We start from the raw sequence: 19,114 nt of genomic DNA, 5'->3' as shown, positions 1-19,114 counted from the left end.
TTATTTTATTTTAATTATTAATGGGCAAAGTTTGAATCATTATGGAGTAGATAATATTTAAAAAGGATTAATTTTACTTTAAGTTACATGTCATTGAGTTTACACACTGTATTCATGTATTATAATGATTCTGTTTCTGTAAAGAGTGCTGGATGTTTTTTTCTGTAATGTTATAAATGTTGACAGCAGATTTAACATCAACTCAAACACTGAAGCTGCAAACTAACACACATTTACTTTTGATTATAAACTGGTTTACTGGTTTACTGGTCTCTCAGATGTCTTTTTGTTATGATGGGTTTTTCAACAAATTATTATTTAAATGGTGATTGTTGCTATACTGCAATATTTCCTCATGTCACTAAATGAAGGTGTGTGTGTGTGTGTGTGTGTGTGTGTGTGTGTGTGTGTGTGTGTGTGTGTGTGTGTGCCTGGTAATTATCACGTTGTGGGGACCAATTGTCCCCACAAAGATAGTAATACCAGTATTTTTGTGACCTTGTGGGGACATTTTGATGTCCCCATGAGGAAATAAGCTAATAAATCAAACAAAATGATGTTTCTTGAAAATGTAAAGTATCAGAAGGGTTTCTGTGATGGTTGGGGTTAGAGAATGGGATAGGTAAGGGCAATAAAATATACAGTTTGTAAAGAATAAAATGCATTACGTCTATGGAATGTCCCCACAAAACATGGAAACCAGAATGTGTGTGTGTGTGTGTGTGTGTGTGTGTGTGTATAGTGAGGTGATAGTCAGACGGTCTCGCGCTCGTTTCGCGCAGCTCATTGGCAGAAAATCTCACGCGCACAGTTTAGTGGAGCGCGCGCGCTCCTGCATTATTTCGCGCGTTGGTGGTTGTGTGTGCGCGCGCGGGTTCGGTGCGGATGGACGCGGCGGTGCTGATGCCGGACGTGCGCGCGGAGCTGGAGGTCCAGAAGCTGCAGGAGCTCGTGCGAAAACTCGAACGGCAAAACGAGCAGCTTCGCAGCCGAGCGAATATCGCGCCGCCCGCGAGCTCCTGCTGCGTCCCGAGTCCGGCATCGAACCTCGCATATCACTATTTCCCTTCGGATGATCCGTTTTCGTATTTCCAGCCGCATTCCGCCGCGGAGGACGAGGATGAAGAGCCCCGCGCGCTTCTGGACCAACTGGAGATTCTGGATCTGGATATCATCTTCCCGAGCTACGAGGAGTCTGAGGAGACCTGGTGAGGATCTATGAATGTCTACTGTCACCTGTCAATCATGTTCCTCTGTCATCATCATCATCATCATGTTGAGCACCATTAACCAGAATGATTTCTGATCTGATCCTTAAACGAGTGTACACACAGTGCACTTTTTTCTCAACAGATTGAATCCTAACCAGGTTGATTTAACACATGCGCATTCACTCCTTCACCTGTCATGTGATCTGTGTATGAGTTGGTTTACAGTAGTCTAAATATCGTCTGTCAATCATCTGATCAGAAAGAAAGTGAAATGAATGTAACTGACAGAGATGCAAGATGATCTTCATTTGTGATCTGGTTTAAGCAGTAGTAGTTAATGGTTAAGGTTGATGATGTGATTACTGTGGTCTTTCTGTAAGAGTAACATTTGAATATTTAGTAGGTTGTTGCACTTGCAAGTTTGTGTTGTGGCAGCAATAAGAGGAGGAGTTAAACATGGATATTTGTGTAAATTGAAGACTATCAGGCGTCTGTGTTGTTTACAGGACATCATGGCATGAAAAGCAAATCGTCTGATTGAAGATTAGTGACTCGAAATTAATCTGAAAAGAGTTGAAATCTCTGGTGTGTGTGTGTGTGTCTCTCTCTCTTCAGGCTTTATGTGTCCCCGAGGTCTCTGTGGTCCGGTGAAGTTTCCAGCGCTCTGGATTGGTGTCGGCGGGTTCTCGATCAGCAGCGGTCAGATGTGAATACCTGCAAACAAACACTGCAGTCTGGTGAGCTGAGATTAAAATGCTCTTCTTATGATTCAGAAGAGATTTGATTTATCAGCTTCTCTTTGAAGAGCTCAGTTAACAGTCTTTGAGCGACACCTGTCAATCATCAGGGTTTGAGGGGGAGGAGCATCACGTGAATATGTAAATGTTAGCAGGTGTGCCAGACATATCTCAGTCTGGAACGGTTGTAATTGAAAGATTTACACACAAGTGTGTTATTCTTCTCTCTCTAAATAAATCAACATCATGACACTTTTACAAAGACTAGTAATGTTATCAAGCCATAACTAGAGACCCAGTCATCTGATTTTGGGTCGTCTGTTTGCTCCGGTCTCATACTCGCTGCTATATTCATCCTGTAGACCAGCGGTAGCGGTAACCATAGAAACAGTGCTCAGCTCTTCATGCTAAATCCCTTGTACAGCATTATCATTGATGTGGAGGAAAAGATCCAGCATTGAGCAAAAACCTTTCTTAGGACATTAGATTAGATGCTTTCTCAAAACAACAAGAAGAGATGTTCCATCATGAAGATATAACAGATCGCTCTCTTCTTCATCTCACTTCATTATTGCAGAACGGTTAGAAATCTACATTCATGTTTTCTACAGACACTAAAATCTCCTCAGTAGTTTAAAGGTCACGTTCTTCCTGATCCCATTTTTAAACCCTAGTTAGTGTGTAATGTTGCTATAATAGCATAAGTAATACCTGCAAAATGATAAAGGTCAAAGTTCACTACCAGGCAAAATATATTTTCTTTAAAAGAATTCACCTTTCAAAGCCTACAGCGAACGGCCGGTTTGGACTACAGCCCTCTACTTCATGCTTTAATGATGTCAATAAAACAGTTTTTTGACTAAACTCCGCCCACAGGAATACGTCAGTCGCCAGCTTTGGCTCAAACGGCTCTGCTAAGCTAAGATGCTGTCGAATCACAACACACTAAACAAACTACACAATCAGAACTCGTTAGGTATTTCTGAAGGAGGGACTTCATAGGATAAGAAAGACATCAGCACGTTTTTAGGACAGTGAAAACAGCGCTATACAGATAAGTACATTGTGTGAAAAATACTGTGTTTTTTACATGTGAAACATGAACACATGTTACATTGCGCACTGTAAACACAATCAAAGCTTCAAAAACACAGAAAGATCTGGAGCTTTAATTATAATTATAATCATCATTGGATTTCTTGGATGAATATATTTAAGACTCCACACAGATGATGTTGGTTCGGTGTGTTTGACTGATGCTCTGCTGGACCTTCTCCAACACAACTGATCATCTCTAATGTAGCTTTGGTAGATTTCAGTCCTGTTAAACTAACTAGTAAACATCTACTGATGGTCCAAATCAACTACTAGTGATGAACATGGTGTTAAACTCGGTCTCTCTTCTTCAGTGAACAGATGGAGGTCAGGTTTGTCTCCTGCTTATCCTCGTGCTCGTGTAGTTGGAGTTTCTCCTCTCTGCACCTCCTCTAAACCCTCCACACCTGACTCCTGTAGAGCAGGTAAACTTTAATAAAACATCCTAACGTTAAGACTGGACATACAGTGTACTGACATCATTGTCTTGTCCTTCATCTTGGTGAATGATGTGATGATTATGATGTTTGTGATGGTCACAGGTGGTGTTAGACGCAGTCCTCTCAGTCAGGTGTCTCCAGACGTCTGTGATGTCAGCGTGATGTCTGATGATGATTCTCTTAGTTTGAGTTATAAATTACAGGATCTCACTGATGTTCAGGTGATGGCTCGACTGCAAGAGGAGAGTAAGTCAAGAAAACTACAGAGTCATCTAAAAATCTAAAGATTAAAGAAATGATATTTGGTATTACATGTGTCCAGATGGAACGAGTATCAAGAATGATGAGATTATTTTACATTACAGCAGTGAGAGTTCAGAGGAGAATCTTGATTGTCATATAATGAATGAAAAGAAGGTTTTCTGTCAATCGATCATGAACGTTCGTTCCTCTCAGGTCTGCGTCAAGATTTCGCCACCACCTCATCCTCGTCTTCTCACAATCGTCGCAGTGCCAGCTTTTCCTTCCAGTTTGTCCAGCGAGGCGAGTCACACGAGGAAGAAGAGGATGACGATGAAGATTACGATCAGTTGCCTCCCCCACAGCCGCGTCTGAGTCGGGCCAGATCTCTTCGGCACTCGCACACCTTCAGCAGCGTCAGGGACTGGAGCGGACCGCAGTACACCGCCGTCTCACCCTTCCAACCTCAATCTGCCTCGAACACGAGCGCCACGTCCTCCAGCGAGCAGACGGACCTCAGGATCTCCTCAGGTGAGTCCAGATACTGCTGATGCTTTCTCTCAAGTTTAAAGCAGTTGATGAAATCTTTTTAAAGTGATGTTAAGTTTTAGTCCTTCATTCTGTTGAAATTAAGTATACAGGCTAATGTAATAACACACTGCCTTAGTTATTTTTAGCACAATGCTAATAGTCTAATCAGATTCAATGGATTGTGCTAAGCTATGCTAAAAGACCTGGAGATCAGTTGAACCAAACGGTAAAAATCAAATGTTTAACTCTAGGGGAGCTGGAAAATGAGCCTATTTTCAAAAAAAGTGGAGTGTCCCTTTAATCATATGAATTATTTCAACACTGACAGAAACAGTCTTTAGTGCTAATAAAGTCTACTAAAAGGTTTTAGACAGTTTAAGTCCTACCTGAAAGATCTATATGATTTTATGAATGACAAAAATCTAATTTTAAAGTGCAATGTGAGCTAAATTAAACATTGAAGTTAACAATGAATTAGCTTTGGCACAATCTCAATTTAAAGAAAAAGATAAAATATATAAAATGACCAAATAAAGACAGTTTTGTGGTAAACTATCTAGGATGCAATCAACAGAAACAAGTCATTAATACTCTGTGTTCTGCTTATGGGAGCAACATTAGCAAATATATGCAAACGACCCGCTAAACATTAACTAACAGCTTCAGATGAGATTTATTAAGAGATGAACAAGGAGTTAAATAAACACATGAGTCTCTCAAAGTTTACCAAACATTACAAAATTAAAACAATAGGCTACATTGTGTCCTTTGTCAGCCAGGAGCTAAGAGGTGGAGAAAACCTTTTTCACGGCATGTACACAAACTTTCACCTTTCGTCTTTTGTAGCCTCAATCAGAATGACGCTTCACTCAGAAATACACGAACAGCACCTCCACACTTCTTTAGATTTCAAAATAAAGGTATAAATAAACATAAATACTCTTGTAAAACAAATAATACAAGTTCTACATTAAGAATTCAACAAAAACATTAGTTAACCAAAACATAAATAAAAAAGAGTTCTTTAGCGAAATATGGCTCAAGTTTAGTAATAAAGTATTTTCTGGTGAAAGCCTTTGTCAAACATTTCATGACAACAGCGCCCTCTATGGCTAGAGGTAAAGGTGTCGGATCACTTCAGTGATTTGGGGATTTAATGTTCATTTACACGTTGTTTTTTATAATGCTGACTTACTTGGAAAGCTTAACAAGACTTTCTTCTCCTTACGTCTAAAAACACACTTCTTCTTCTTTCATGTCATTGTTAGGTCTTGATATAAAACAAGCTGTCGTGTGAAGTGATGTCTGTGACTTCTACTAGAAAGATAAATGCTAGTGAGCGTCCTCATCATTATGTTCTCACTCTGATTGACATGTGGGTGTGCTTCTCCAGGGGAAGTGCCCATAAAAGGAATATGGGGTCACTGATGCGTAACGGGTACCCGTGTTAGAAAAAAACTCTGAAACTTGCAGGAAAGAGGAGGCGTGAGTTTGGCCCTGAAATACTCAACAGCTTTTTTGCATTTGTTTAGCATGAGGATTACAACGCTTAAACGGTGTTAATAATAATAATACTAATGTTATTACACACACACACACAATACTAACATCTGCAGCTGTCAGTAATCATATTTCAATCCTCATAAATCATTTGAGCTCTAATCTGATGTCAGAGATATTTGGTGGAGTATTTCTGTCTCTGCGATTGGCTGAACTAACAGGAAGTGTTGTTTTCTCAGATAAGCTGAGGAGGAGTTTGCCAAATCTCCTGAGAGCTCCGAGCGTCTCCAGCATCTCAATCCCTGTCAGTCAAATATCTTCATCCATCAGGAACAGTCAAAGCTTTGATTCATCTGCTGCACTAGGACAACTTCAGTCCGCCAGTATGTCTTCAAATACTCTACTGTTAACATCTATTCACTTCTATTCAAACCTGCATGACACAGATATTACTGATAGATTTACCTTTTGTGTTTTAGGAATGAATGAAAGTTGCACTGGTTTGAAAACGACACAATACTAATATAGGTGTCATTAAAAGTGTTTTATTGTTGTCTCGTGTAAAGTGCCGTCTCCTGGGCAGCTGCGTCATCGCGTTCAAAGTGTTGGAAACTTCTCATCTCGTCCACCTCTGAAGGCCACAGCTTACGTCAGCCCAACCGTCAAGGGTTCTTCATCCATGACATCATCACTCAGTCTACAATCTCTCTCCACCGCTGGGAGTCCACAGCCGAGTAAAGCCGGCGGCTCTCAGATCCCAGCACGCAGCGCTCTGCCGCGGCCGGCGTCTTTCGTATCGACCGGCTCGACCCCTCGCAGCAAACTCGCTACACCCGTACGCAGGTCAGAATCAATCTCCTCACGGTTTCATTCATGAAGAGATTGATATTCAGTGCATCTTTCATCTTAACAGGATTAAAAGTATTTTAGTTATGAAGAAGTGAGTCCATCTTGTAGAAGTTAATCTGTTCAGATGAGGCTGTACAATATCTGATATGATGTTATATTACTGCATTCTTCTGAATCAAATGATTATTTATTATCTTCTCAATGTAACCTCTGGGACTTTTGTTTCTTGTCGTCTCTCTCTGTGTCTGTAGTTTGCTGACACCACCAAAGAGTCTGATGACGCTGAGCGCTCTGCGTGATGGGAGCTGGCGTGACGGATGTTACTAACCGGTCTGAGAGAGATGTAGGTCAGGGTTTAACTACTGAAGCAATGAAGCGACGTGTAAACGGGACGGGTTAAGAATCGCCCTGCTGGTTAGGGCTTCTCTCTTTCTCACCAAGTGTTCTTGAGATCAGAGTCAAATAACCAGGAGTGACGTCCATACAGTTATTTATCAGATCTTCCTCTTAATGTGAGCTCTGTATGCAAAACAATGAGTGTGAATGAAGATCTGTCAGAAAACCTTGGAGTGATTTGGGCATAAAAACGCCTTCATGCTGCTGAAATAAAACAACTTGAAATGTTATTTAAATATACAGTTTTTGTCATTCAAAAGGTTTTAACCAGATTTCATCAGGTTTTTAACTCTTTACAGGTAAAGAACTCTTTAGATGTGGATGTGTTTATACCATTAATAATAATATCAACAACAACAAACCTTTTTATAGACACACACACACACACACACTTAAAGCAACACTATGTAGTTTCCATGTAAAAATGACTTACGGCTCCCCCATGTGGTTGAAAAGCGCAACAGTTCCTGGTATCAGACACTCTTCTGCAGGCAGGGGGAGGGGCGGGGCTGTGTGCTCTACGCTCCACCGACACTTTCAGAGTGTGCTTGTAGCAGCTAGGAGGCTGCTCATGTTGCAGCAACAATACAATTTGTTAAGTTAAAAGTTGTTCTATCACTGAAATAATTTTAGAGACATTATTTAAAGGTAAAAAAAAACTACATAGTGTTGCTTTAACATTCACTCTTGTGTATATGGACCAAGTCTTGTGTTTTTATTCAGCTGAACTTTAGATTGTTGTTAATATTGTTGTATTTCTTTCATGTTAGACTTTCACTTGTATGTTTATTTTCTTAAATAATGGCCACAGATGTAGCAGATTACTTTTAGTTATGTTTGTTATTTTGTTTCTGGGTTTATAAATTAATTATATTTTCTTCCTCTTTGATATTTGAATTGGTGTGTCAGTATTTACAGTCATAATAATGTTTTATTTGTATTGACAGTCTGTGTGTTTAAACACTTCAATACTCTCTCACTCTACTATTGTCAACTACTAACCAATACTAATTAAACCATTAATCTGCTGCTGGTTGACTTCTGTACTGTATTGATTTTTTATTGATTTTTGATTGATATTATGGAAAAACTCCAGTGAATCACACACATATGATGAAATGTACATTGCACTGTAAGTCACTTTAGACAAAATCTTCTGCTAAATGTAAAAATGTCAACAGACTTTCTGTATTTTATAGTTTCTTAACATTATTAAAAACTTGTCTGATAAACTTATTAGTTGGATGATGAAGACTGATTTGCTTGTTGCTTTTGTTTTGTTAATTTATTGTGACGTAATGTATGAATGTTTCGTGCCGTTTTGTTAAAGTTTTTCCTCTGAGAGTTAATAAAGCCTCTCACCTTACAACCTTTCGTCATTTTCTTCCAAGTTCAGTTGACTATAAAAACTAAACATTTCGTCAGCAATGGGTCACATTCAAGCGCAAACTCTTCAGTACATAAAAAATAATCACATAAATATATGAAAAAAATTAACTTCCCATACCGGGAGTCGAACCCGGGCCGCCTGGGTGAAAACCAGGAATCCTAACCGCTAGACCATATGGGAGGTGTCGAGTGCCAATAGAGCTGCTGGGTAATTATTACTACGACATCATCACGTACGATCTATGACATCATGAACGGATCTATTTTAACGTATTGTTTATGAATATAAAATGCGATTACGAGTATTTTGTATATTTTTGTATCCTACAATTTAAAACGAGGATGTGTGATGATCCGTCGCAAATTTGTCGCGCTTCGTGACGTCATATCGAGGTGACATTAGTGATGTAGGGAGTGATCACATTTAAGTGCAGGAGACTGAAGTTTTTATTCATTATAATAATTAAACATGTAAGTAAGACGTACTAGTGACTGATAACATTCTTAATAAAACAAGCACGCATCTTTTCAGCTTTCAGTGTAAATGCACACACGGGTTTGTTTATGTTTATATAACTTACGTGTTGTGTTTGTGTGCTCGTTACGTCAATAATAGGGCTGATTATTGGAAATCACAACCGAAGAAGTTTTGTCAGTACTGTAAATGCTGGATCGCAGACAACAAACCCGTAAGTTATTATTACAGCTCAGGTTTTTATTTATAAACACGAGTGATGATTTTGTGTCTTTTTCACGCAGTGCATCGAGTTTCACGAGCGAGGGAAGAATCACAAGGAAAATGTTGCGGCCAAAATCGAGGAGGTAAAAGAGAGATTCGGTTTAAATCCTGTCTGTGTACTGAATTTAAAATAATGCCAAACAGTACGAGTAATTCAATGATAGACGTTTTTAACTGCAGTACATTTACTGTGCACGTGCTCAACATGACACAATGAGTTTTATATTTTGGGTTATTCTGCCAAGAGTTCAAACATAGTTTGTTCTGAAAAACTGTATTTTACCTTCTCTCTTTAAAGAGCAGTAGTATATAAGCTATACAGAGTAAAGAGTTATTACCCAGATCCTGACCTGACCTCATTATTATGTTCAGTAAATGCATTGTGGGATGTTTATTTCTGCTCTGTCATATACTACACACTTTCACATAGTATGAGAACGCCTGCACATGTGCTTAGTGTGCATACTATATGATCCTAGTTTGTGTATGGCAACATGTGCTGGTGTTTAGTGCTGTTAGTAGTAAACAGAAAGTTGGCTGCTGTCTTCAGATCAGCATGTGTATGATGATAAGAGTGTGCGCGTGTCTGTAGAGACGCTGTCCTATTGGACAGCAATGTTTGTGTCACGCTTCTGTGTCTTCTTGTCAATGTTGAACGACAGATTAAGAAAAAGAGCGTCGCAAAAGCCAAACAGGAGAAGAAGATGTCAAAGGAGTTTGCGGCGATGGAAGAAGCTGCTCAGAAAGCTTATGAAGAAGATCTGAAGAGACTCACAGGAGCAGGTACATTTAGATGATGTTAAGTGTCCATATTTAACACTCGCATCATGAGACGACTACACATAAATGTTTCTCATTCAGTTAAGGGTTTTTAATGTTTCAGATTGAGACATTTCTGATAAAAACCTCATTGTTTTCTTGTGTACAGGTGAAAGTTTGTCTCCAGCTCCTGCTCCAGCTCCAGCTAAACCACAGACAAAATCAAAAAAATTTGAAGTTAAAGGTAAAATGAAAGTGAAAGAGAGCAGAAAGATTCAAACGGGAAGCATCTGGGTGGAAGGAAGAACAGATGATGGACAAATATATTATTACAACACCATCACAGGAGGTACCACATCACACCTTAATACTCAAAGGAACGGCTTCCCGGACAGGGATCAGACTAGTTCTAGACTAAAACAAATATAAGAGCTGTCCAAACTGACAACAACTTGCACTGACATATCTTAAAATACATCGGTGCCCTTTATTTTGACTCAAGATGCACACAAGTAGTGTTTTTGGTAAGACGTGTTTGTTATACCACGGGGCTGTTGAATGCTTGATTCTGATTGTCGAGAAATGTTCCATGGGTGTTGATTATTTTTCAATAACCGCACACCTAATCTTTAAAAATTTAAAATAGGCACCAGAGCAATATTTCTGGTAACCATAAGAGGAATAATTGACTTCGGTCCTTTGAATTATTTGAAAATAATGCACACCCGCAGTGTAACGGCACTCCGTGAATAACCATCTTGGGTGTGTGTTATTATCTTATAATTCAACGGCCCGTCGTCAATTATTCCTTACTTATATTTCATAATTAAACTAAGCTCTAGTCCTGCTTAAGATAAAAAATGTTTAGATGAATCCAGGACTATGCCTTAGTTTTTTTTAAGTGGTTTTTACAAACATATGTTACAAAATAACAATACTGGTGTGCATCTTGAGACAAAACATTGGCACTGATATATGTTAAGATATGTCAGTGCAAGGTCCTTTTTCAAATTAAGGCAGCTCAACCATGTGTTTTAGTCCGGGACTAAGATAAACCCTGTCCAGGAAACTGCCCCAAAAAGTTCTCGATATGAAACTTTGCTGATGTGATTTTTAATCATTGATCTCAGAGTCTCAGTGGGAGAACCCAGACGTGTTTCAGGGTGGGAGCACATCATCCTCATCTTCATCACCATCATCATCATTATTACTACCACCGGGCACAGGCGAGATGCAGGTACACAGATTTACTCTTCAGCTCTTAATCTGTGTGTTTGGAGCCGAGCACATGAACGATGTCTTTCACAGGTTATCTCCGGCGGTGGATGGATGGAAGCTGTGAGCCCTGACGGGTACACGTACTACTACAACACACAGACGGGCGGTGAGCAGCAAACACACACTGATGTTTCAGGTCACACGCAGAACTCATTCAATGACACATTTTGTGCTCTTTTGAGCAGAATCCAGCTGGGAGAAACCTCATGATTTAAACACACCGGACAGATCTTCTCATGAGGAGACGCAGGAAGAAGCTCCTCCTCCTCAGCCAGAGTCTCCCTCTGAAAAAGATGCTGCTCCTCCTCAACCCGACTCTGAATCTCCTAAAGAAACAAAAGAAGAGCCAGCGGACGCAAAACAAACCAAAGTCCCAAAGATCAGCTTCAGGGTGAGACAGTACCTACGTTTAAATGCAACCAAATAATCTGTTTGTTATCGTATAGTTAGCTCAATCGTATTCAAAAGCCTTCATGTAAACACCTTAATCGATACTATTCGGGTCGATCAGATGCAAATTTCTTTTGTATTGAAAGGTGTGGTGTAGTCTGATCTGTGATCCGATCATCAGGTGAACTCAACTTTGACTGGAACTCGATGAGAGATGATGTGTTGCCAAGTCTTCTGCGTTTTGGCAGAGTTCAGATTTGGGCTACTTTAAAACCATTTCAGTTGATTTTTTTGTACGGGTTAAAGATGAAAGGATTTTGTTCATTGGTTATTGATATTTGGGCTGTGAATAGTCATTGGGCTGGTTTTGATACACAAACCTGGCAACCCTGGCTGTGGCTTTCCCAGATGTTTGGTTGGGATAATATATAATGAACATGTAAATAAACATTTTAATCTGATTGCAATGTTTTCAACTGTATTTTCATAATCTGGAATCAGATTAAATTAAGTTAAGTTGATTTGACAAAATGTGCATGTAAACACAGCCACTGATGGTCTGGAGAAATGACCAAACACACTTCAGGAAATAAACGTGTTTGTTTTTGACAGAAACGAAAGGAAGAGCCGGACCAAACATCAGGTGATGATGGAGGACAGAAAGTGAGTGATGGAGAAAAACACCAGGAGGAGAAAGAGGAGGCTGTGACGTCTGCTCCTGCTGTAGTCGAAGTCAAAGTGACTCCAGCAAAGAAACCCAGAAAGATAAATCCATATGGAGCCTGGGAACAAATCCAGCCCGAGGATGATCCCTAGTAAGAACCTCACAATATATCACAGCCTTGAGTAACTACTTACTAGACAGCATCATTGTTTGATTATAATATATTCAGTCAATAGTTATAGTGATGAGGTGCTCGTGTGTTTCTGTACTCATCTGCAGTGAGAAAGTGGATTTGCAGCTGCCGCATACGGAGACCGCAGTCACTGCGCCGGCTGCACCGGACCTCGCACCTGAGCCACGGCCTAAATTTAAGGAGCGCACCATCACTTCACTGGGTCATGGTGAGGAAGGCAACGCTGGAGGAGCTATGTTCAAGAAGAGAAAGACTGAGAATGGAAAATCCAGGAGTCTTCGACAGAGAGAAGATGATGACTAGAGTTTAATAACGCAGTGTTTGTCTCTCAAGACATTTATTCACATCATCGTGTGCTTGTTAAGATCACTGCGCAGATGATTTCTTTATGTATGATGTTTGTTTTATAAATTATCATCCGGTCACCATCAGAATATGATTTTTTTATACAGAAGTCAGATTTAGATACGATCATAAATGTTTGAAAATCTTTGTGGCTGGTTTGTGAAGGTGTTTTAGAGTATTTTTTTATTCTTGCCATTATGAATTAAAGCCATAGGTAGATTACACATTTCTCTACCTGTTTAAGGAGTTTAAGTGTGCGCCTCAATTGAGTAAATATCATGTAATGTTTGTAAATGATGGGTAAACTCAACAGGGACAAATAATTTCTCAATTCTTCTCTTTCTAACTGAATGGTTAGTCAATACTTAAAGGTGCCAAATCAACATATGGTACAGATATTACATAAATAATCGGCGCCAGAAATGATCTTTTCTAGCATGTTTGTGTCTGATAGGAAAATGTGTGTTGTGCTGAAGTTGATATTCGCTCGCTCTCCACACCCAACAACAATCATCACATCATCAGAAAGTCACCTGGACCGAGCAGCACAGTGTTGGGTGGAACTAGTTACTAAGTAATAAGTTACTGTAACTGAATTGCCTTTTAACTCTTATTTTCCCAGTAATTTAATGACAGTAACTTCTGATGTAATTAAAGTAAATCCTGTGTATGGACTCTAGATCAATGATATATAAAACATATAGGGGCGGTTTCCCAGAGAGGGATTAGACTAGTCCTAGACTAAAATAAATGTAAGAGCTGTCCAAACTGAAAACAACTTGCACTGACATATTTTAAAATACATTAATGCTCTTTGGTTAGCCTCAAAATAGTAGGCATGTTTGTTAAAACTAGTTATATTTCCTAATTAAGTCCTGTCTTAAAAAAAAACCCTGTCCAGGAAACCGCCCCTTAAAGTCTAAGGTGAAAAAGCAGGTTTTTTATGTCTCTTTCTCACTTAAAATAGTTAATAAGAAAAATGGTAACACTTTAGTGTAGTTTACAATTCTCACTATTAACTAGTTGGTTATTAGTATTTATATTACTGAGATATTGGCTGTTTAGTAATATTTAAAAAGCAAATATTAATGTCTGATTTTGGAAAACCTTCTTCTACATCCTTAATCCTACACAATTCTTACCAATACTTAAACCTAACAACTACTTTACGAAGAATTAATAAGCAGTAATTGGGAGTATATTGAGGCAAAAGTAGTTAATAGTTAGTTAATTGTAAGACTTTGACCTTAAAAAGTGTGACCAGAAGAATTGATGTCATTTTATTTATTTGAGCCGTTTTAAGCTGATCTTTGTATCATTTACCAAATAGGATTTAGAAAGTTATTAGTAATAAGTCATTAAGTACTCTTTTGTAACTTACCCAACACTGACCGAGCAGCACCCTACATAACCAACATGAGTTTCTCTTCAGACTGATCAAATGTATGTTTTAAATGCAGACTAAATAGTGTTAAAATATCATTGACTGAGATTAACACTACATATAACACACAGTAACCATAACCCAGTTACATATAACACACTTTACTGACAACAAGAGAGACAAACAAATAATAAAGACAACATTGAACATGAGAGTCATTAAATATGTGACTGTGAGTTATCTTTAAACCTTCTGCTGTTATATCAGAGCGCTCCTTTATCACAAACTCACAGTCCTTTCACCGAGAGGAGCCTCTTGCAGTCTAATTCAATATGAAGTTCTGATCCCAAATCATCCGTTCACAAGACTTCCACATTCATTCATGTTTTAATCTCTGACTCTGGATCAGTGTTAATACTGTCCTTCTCCAGCAGTTTAAATAAAGCTTCTCTGTCTTTGTGCTCCTGCAGGAGTCTGATCACCTCCTCCAGACACTCACCTCCTCTCATGAACTCCTGGAAATTACACAACACACACACACACAATATTAAAAACTTCACATGTTCACCGTACATTCACATTTATTACATCAACATATACACCTGTGTGTCAGATTCATTGGTTTACCTTGATGTCACGTGTCACGTAGCCAATCCTGTGATCCGTCACGCGGTCCTGACTAAAGTTATACGTGCGGATTCTCTCTGACTGCGATCGAGAGCCCACCTGTCACATGAACACATGAGCTTATTCAGATTTTATCGATCAAATTTTCATCTTTTGATCCCTGATCTTCATCACATGTCACAGCTAATGCAGGTATCAGACACATAAACTAGTTGTGTATTTTGTTGACTGTCAGCGACAGACCTGCTGTTTTCGTGAGGTGCGTGTCCGTTCTCTCTGCTGTCCCACGCAGCTCTGGTACAGACGCGCTCGAAGGACACGCATGGCCGTGTCACGATTCTGTAACTGCGAGCGATACTGCTGACATTCCGCTACAGTCCCTGAAACAAATCAATCCACATTAAACATTAAAGCACTCCAGCGGCATCAATGACAATAAAATAATCCCCGAATGCTGTTTGTACCTGTGGGCAGGTGAACGATTCTCACTGCGCTGTCAGTGGTGTTGACGCTCTGACCGCCTGCTCCTCTGGATTTAAACGTGTCTATTCGCAGGTCTTTCGGCTCTATGTGAATGTCAACCTGCGTACACGGTTATTATTAAAGATGACAGAAAATGTATTATTCTCTTATTCAAATACAATGAAGATATAAAATGTGGAACACATCTTAGAATAAAAAAACGAATTTATTAAGTTGGCTCACATCATCCGGCTGCAGCAGGACTATAACGGTTACGGTTCCCGTGTGAATGCGCTGCATGCGAGAAGAAAGACCGATTTCAGGAATCCTCTGAACTCTGTGTGTGCCGCCCTCAAACTTTAACCAGCGATATACACTGTCCCCCAAGAGCCGGACAGCTGCGTGATGAAGACCGCCTACAAATCACATCACTCATTGCTTAGGTGTGACATCACCAATCACATCACTCATAGCTCTGGTGACATCATCAATCACCTCACTCACAGCTCAGGTGTGACATCACCTATCACATCACTCACATCTCAGGTGACATCATCAATCACACCACTCACCGCTCTGGTGACATCTCCATCACATCACTCACAGCTCAGGTGTGACATCAACAATCACATCACTCACAGCTCAGGTGTGACATCACCAATCACATCACTCACAGCTCAGGTGATAATAGATGATGATGATAAAACTAGTACCATAATCTGCTGCAGTATAATTTAAAATCTCAAAGTCCCAGTTTTTGTAGCTGGCAAAGCCCTGGTACATATCAAACATCTCTCTGGTAAACTGCTGACAGATGTCTCCTGCAACAAAACAGACACAATTATTCATCAACTACTTACAGAAATAAACATTTTCAATTCTCAAAGTAAAAACCTGACAAACCTCCAGTGGTTCTTCCTGCTGCCACCTCCAGAATGACGTTTCTACTGTCGTGCTCATCGGCGTGAACAAGAGTCTGAATCAGCTGAAAGCATTGATTGACATCAACACTGGGACATTTCATCATCAACACAGTTTTCTCTTTATGAGTTGTTTTTCAAACCTCTTTCTTCAGCTCATCTAATCTTCTGCTGATGTCTTCATGTTCCTCGTGCAGCAGTGAAAGCATCTCACGATCTTCTGCTCTCGTGTCTGGAGCACAACACCAATCACAAACAATCACTCATCTGTCATTAAAACCTCTCATCATGTCGCTCAGAGTTTAGGGCTGGGTTTAGTACTGGGGTAGTTAAGAGTTGGTTAAGAAACATGTGTTACTAGCTCAGCAGTTCAAAGTCTTTCTGAATGAATGTAAAACTGTTATGTGGTACTTACTGTGAATGAGAGCTCGTATATCAGTCTCCTCACTCATCGCTAGTTCAGTTCTTTCAAACGCGTTAACTACCTGCGACACTTCAACCAGTTTATGATTTAAAAGTCTCCGCTCAGACTCACTCACCTGTTCGCGATCTAAACGAGTTAAAATACATTTATATTCATCTAACACGCGTTTAATGTGCTGTTGGACAGCGTGATGTTTTAGGACATCGTCAGATTTGTTAAAGTTCCATCTGCAGTTCTTTACTAGAGTCTGAAGCGGCACGAGTCTGCGCAGAAGAGACGCCATCGACCATCAGTAGCCCGTACGTGTTATTAAACCGTCAGCTCAGACTACATCACCTTTCATTTATCAGATGGACAATAATGTAACTTAGATGAAAATATATTCATTAAGATTATATCTGACAAAGTATTGTTAGTAATCCTGTTAAAATAACCCACACGTTTACATTCACATGCTGCATGCTGGAAAAGGCGGGCCTTCGTGTTGCGGATATCGTCGTCTCTGATTGGTCAGTTACTATTTGTCTTAATTAATAAAACTTCTGCTGTTTCAGTTCTTCAGGTTTTTATTTATGTGTTATTTAATAACGGTGTGTGAACTGTATATGATCTGTAGAGTGTACTGCCACGTGATATCGGTTACTTTTGTCAGCGCTGTTCACAATGAACTTACTACAATCGTTTATTAATGTATAACGATTTTTTAAAAAAATATTTAATATCTATCAATTAAAATATTAATTTATAGCGTTCGTTTTTATTTTTAATGAATCTGTCAAATACTGACATTTCAACGAGAAAAAACATCAACGTGCAGCTGCAGTTTGATGACGCGCCTCACCGGAACGGTTCCAGAGGCAAGCGCGGTGGTTTCTGGGACGTGTAGTTTATGCAAAACATCTGTACACTGTGCATAATTCTTTACTGTAGATATCGTAAGCAGTTATACACTAAACCATACATACTTGCTTTGTGCTTTTTTTCATGGGATCTTTATACTTCTGTTACCCACTGGAACACTGACCACGGGCAACTTTAACATTTTCAATGCTGTAGATAAACACCTAACAGCTTTATGATGAAACCTGTTTGATTAATAATGACACCTATCAATATTAAAAATGTAGTGTATAGTGTTGAAAGCACTCCAGATATACACATCTGTTTCTCTGCTAAATGCGACAGAAGAAATGGTCGACTAAAAGCCAACAATACATCAAAAACAGGAGAGGCAAAGCTTTATAAATTGACTGATCTTATCATGCAACACTGTGAAAGGGGAAGTTGACAAAATCCAACAGTGCATTAGTTCAAACTTTTAAACACATCACTAAAAAAACATCACTTCTCAAACTCATTAAAGGCAGGGTATCTAACTTTAGCCTACGAAGCAATGAAATCACGATCCCACCCTCCATTTAAATCGCCATCCAAAGCCACGCCTCCTCCAAAACACATGAACGCGCACAGACCAGAAGCCCATTTGTGGATCATTCAACAGTGACCAAAATAATCAACATAAACAACTGGTTTAAACCAGAATTGGATACAGCATATTTATTAGTCCTAGTTTGCTTGTCATTTTGAAAACATAAATATTGTTACATCGTAAAGGTACACAAACTACACAAGCAACGCAATGTTTCATCAAAGTATAATATCTGAATCCATTAGAAACACTGCAACCCTTTCAGAGCCTCCAGCAGCTGTTTTTATCTCAGCAGTAAAGTTATCGAGTTCGGTTTTTGATCTTTGCTGATCCAAACTGTTTCTGTCGTTGTTGTATCTCACTTCTTTAGATTTCTACTGTCACATTTAAACCAAATATAGTAAATAAATAAACTTATATTAAAAACATTTTGTAAAGGCAGGGTATTTTGCACAGCACAGTAACTGAACTGCAAGGACAATATAAAGAGTTGTTTATGAAATTGTTTAAGTAAATTTGATTTATTACTGCAGGTCAGAGGGCGGAAGATCCAGCAGGGGGCGTCACGAGCCACTACAGTACAATACAATACAATACAATATCTTTATAAAACTATGAGATTGATTTCCTTCTGCACAAAAACATAACACTAAATTGCCACAACTGCAAGTTCACTGAATGACTGTAAAGGATTTCTTTCGTTTTTCGAAATGTTTTTCAAATTGATTTTTATTCTGTTTTGATTGATAGGTCAAAAAAAAAAATCAAAGCAAAATAGTGGTGTCTTTTATTTTACACTAAACCCCTGTTGTACCCTGATAAAGTCATTTCCCAGCAGAAGGACAGAAACCTCAATTCTTTGTTCTGTGATAATTCAGCAGATTCAAACTTTAGATGAAGCTGATCTAAGAGCAGTTTTAAAAGCTTGTTTAGGTTTGATTGTGAATGTGGACTGAAGAATAAAACATCACCTCACAGAAACTCATGCACTGATGCTAAAACCCACCAAAAAAAAAACAGCATTAATGTGAAACCTAATAAATACACACAACGACTACATCAACAGATTGAAGTATTTGGTTGGACCAGTCAGAGCTTGAGTAAGTATCCAT

General features: G+C 39.1%; 3 protein-coding genes and 1 non-coding gene across 4 annotated transcripts; 2 read left to right on the top strand and 2 right to left on the bottom strand.

Annotated features, from left to right (window-relative positions):
• Nucleotides 1-71: 71 nt before the first annotated feature.
• slain1b (SLAIN motif family, member 1b) lies at nt 72-8,368 on the top strand. Its single transcript, XM_073870588.1, has 8 exons — nt 72-1,208; nt 1,827-1,948; nt 3,358-3,468; nt 3,586-3,729; nt 3,940-4,254; nt 5,994-6,137; nt 6,321-6,597; nt 6,855-8,368. Exons 1-8 carry the CDS (start codon nt 886-888, stop codon nt 6,928-6,930), a joined length of 1,512 nt encoding a protein of 503 aa, XP_073726689.1. The 5' UTR covers nt 72-885; the 3' UTR covers nt 6,931-8,368.
• A 129-nt stretch (nt 8,369-8,497) lies between these two features.
• trnae-uuc (transfer RNA glutamic acid (anticodon UUC)) lies at nt 8,498-8,569 on the bottom strand. Its single transcript has one exon. It is a non-coding gene; the product is annotated as a tRNA-Glu (tRNA).
• Nucleotides 8,570-8,716: 147 nt separating this feature from the next.
• On the top strand, nt 8,717-13,003 carry wbp4 (WW domain binding protein 4). The gene is made up of 10 exons (XM_073870589.1): nt 8,717-8,859; nt 9,005-9,077; nt 9,148-9,210; nt 9,790-9,910; nt 10,056-10,235; nt 11,017-11,123; nt 11,195-11,270; nt 11,350-11,555; nt 12,167-12,369; nt 12,498-13,003. Coding segments are annotated over exons 1-10 (1,248 nt in total). The 5' UTR covers nt 8,717-8,857; the 3' UTR covers nt 12,715-13,003.
• A 1,017-nt stretch (nt 13,004-14,020) lies between these two features.
• On the bottom strand, nt 14,021-17,073 carry mtrf1 (mitochondrial translational release factor 1). The gene is made up of 9 exons (XM_073870593.1): nt 16,565-17,073; nt 16,293-16,381; nt 16,133-16,214; nt 15,943-16,050; nt 15,473-15,645; nt 15,232-15,349; nt 15,011-15,147; nt 14,768-14,866; nt 14,021-14,655 (listed from the first exon to the last, which is right to left on the bottom strand). Exons 1-9 carry the CDS (start codon nt 16,854-16,856, stop codon nt 14,521-14,523), a joined length of 1,233 nt encoding a protein of 410 aa, XP_073726694.1. The 5' UTR covers nt 16,857-17,073; the 3' UTR covers nt 14,021-14,520.
• Nucleotides 17,074-19,114: the final 2,041 nt, after the last annotated feature.

Source organism: Misgurnus anguillicaudatus, chromosome 8 (genome assembly GCF_027580225.2).
Source record: "Misgurnus anguillicaudatus chromosome 8, ASM2758022v2, whole genome shotgun sequence".
NCBI classification, from domain to species: domain Eukaryota; kingdom Metazoa; phylum Chordata; class Actinopteri; order Cypriniformes; family Cobitidae; genus Misgurnus; species Misgurnus anguillicaudatus.
Note: the sequence above shows the minus strand (reverse complement) of the source record. Positions and strands in the feature narration are given on the sequence as shown.

What these genes read in the sequence shown, in the direction of transcription:
- slain1b (XM_073870588.1), top strand. Translation starts at nt 886, where the DNA reads ATGGACGCGGCGGTGCTGATGCCGGACGTGCGCGCGGAGCTGGAGGTC. An exon ending in GGCTCGACTGCAAGAGGAGA is followed by an intron (nt 3,730 to 3,939) that starts GTAAGTCAAGAA and finishes CGTTCCTCTCAG; the next exon opens with GTCTGCGTCAAGATTTCGCC. An exon ending in CTCGCTACACCCGTACGCAG is followed by an intron (nt 6,598 to 6,854) that starts GTCAGAATCAAT and finishes CTGTGTCTGTAG; the next exon opens with TTTGCTGACACCACCAAAGA.
- wbp4 (XM_073870589.1), top strand. An exon ending in TCCCAAAGATCAGCTTCAGG is followed by an intron (nt 11,556 to 12,166) that starts GTGAGACAGTAC and finishes TGTTTTTGACAG; the next exon opens with AAACGAAAGGAAGAGCCGGA. An exon ending in CAGCCCGAGGATGATCCCTA is followed by an intron (nt 12,370 to 12,497) that starts GTAAGAACCTCA and finishes ACTCATCTGCAG; the next exon opens with TGAGAAAGTGGATTTGCAGC.
- mtrf1 (XM_073870593.1), bottom strand. Translation starts at nt 16,856, where the DNA reads ATGGCGTCTCTTCTGCGCAGACTCGTGCCGCTTCAGACTCTAGTAAAG. An exon ending in GCACCTCACGAAAACAGCAG is followed by an intron (nt 14,867 to 15,010) that starts GTCTGTCGCTGA and finishes TTCATGTGACAG; the next exon opens with GTGGGCTCTCGATCGCAGTC. An exon ending in ACGTGACACGTGACATCAAG is followed by an intron (nt 14,656 to 14,767) that starts GTAAACCAATGA and finishes TGTAATTTCCAG; the next exon opens with GAGTTCATGAGAGGAGGTGA.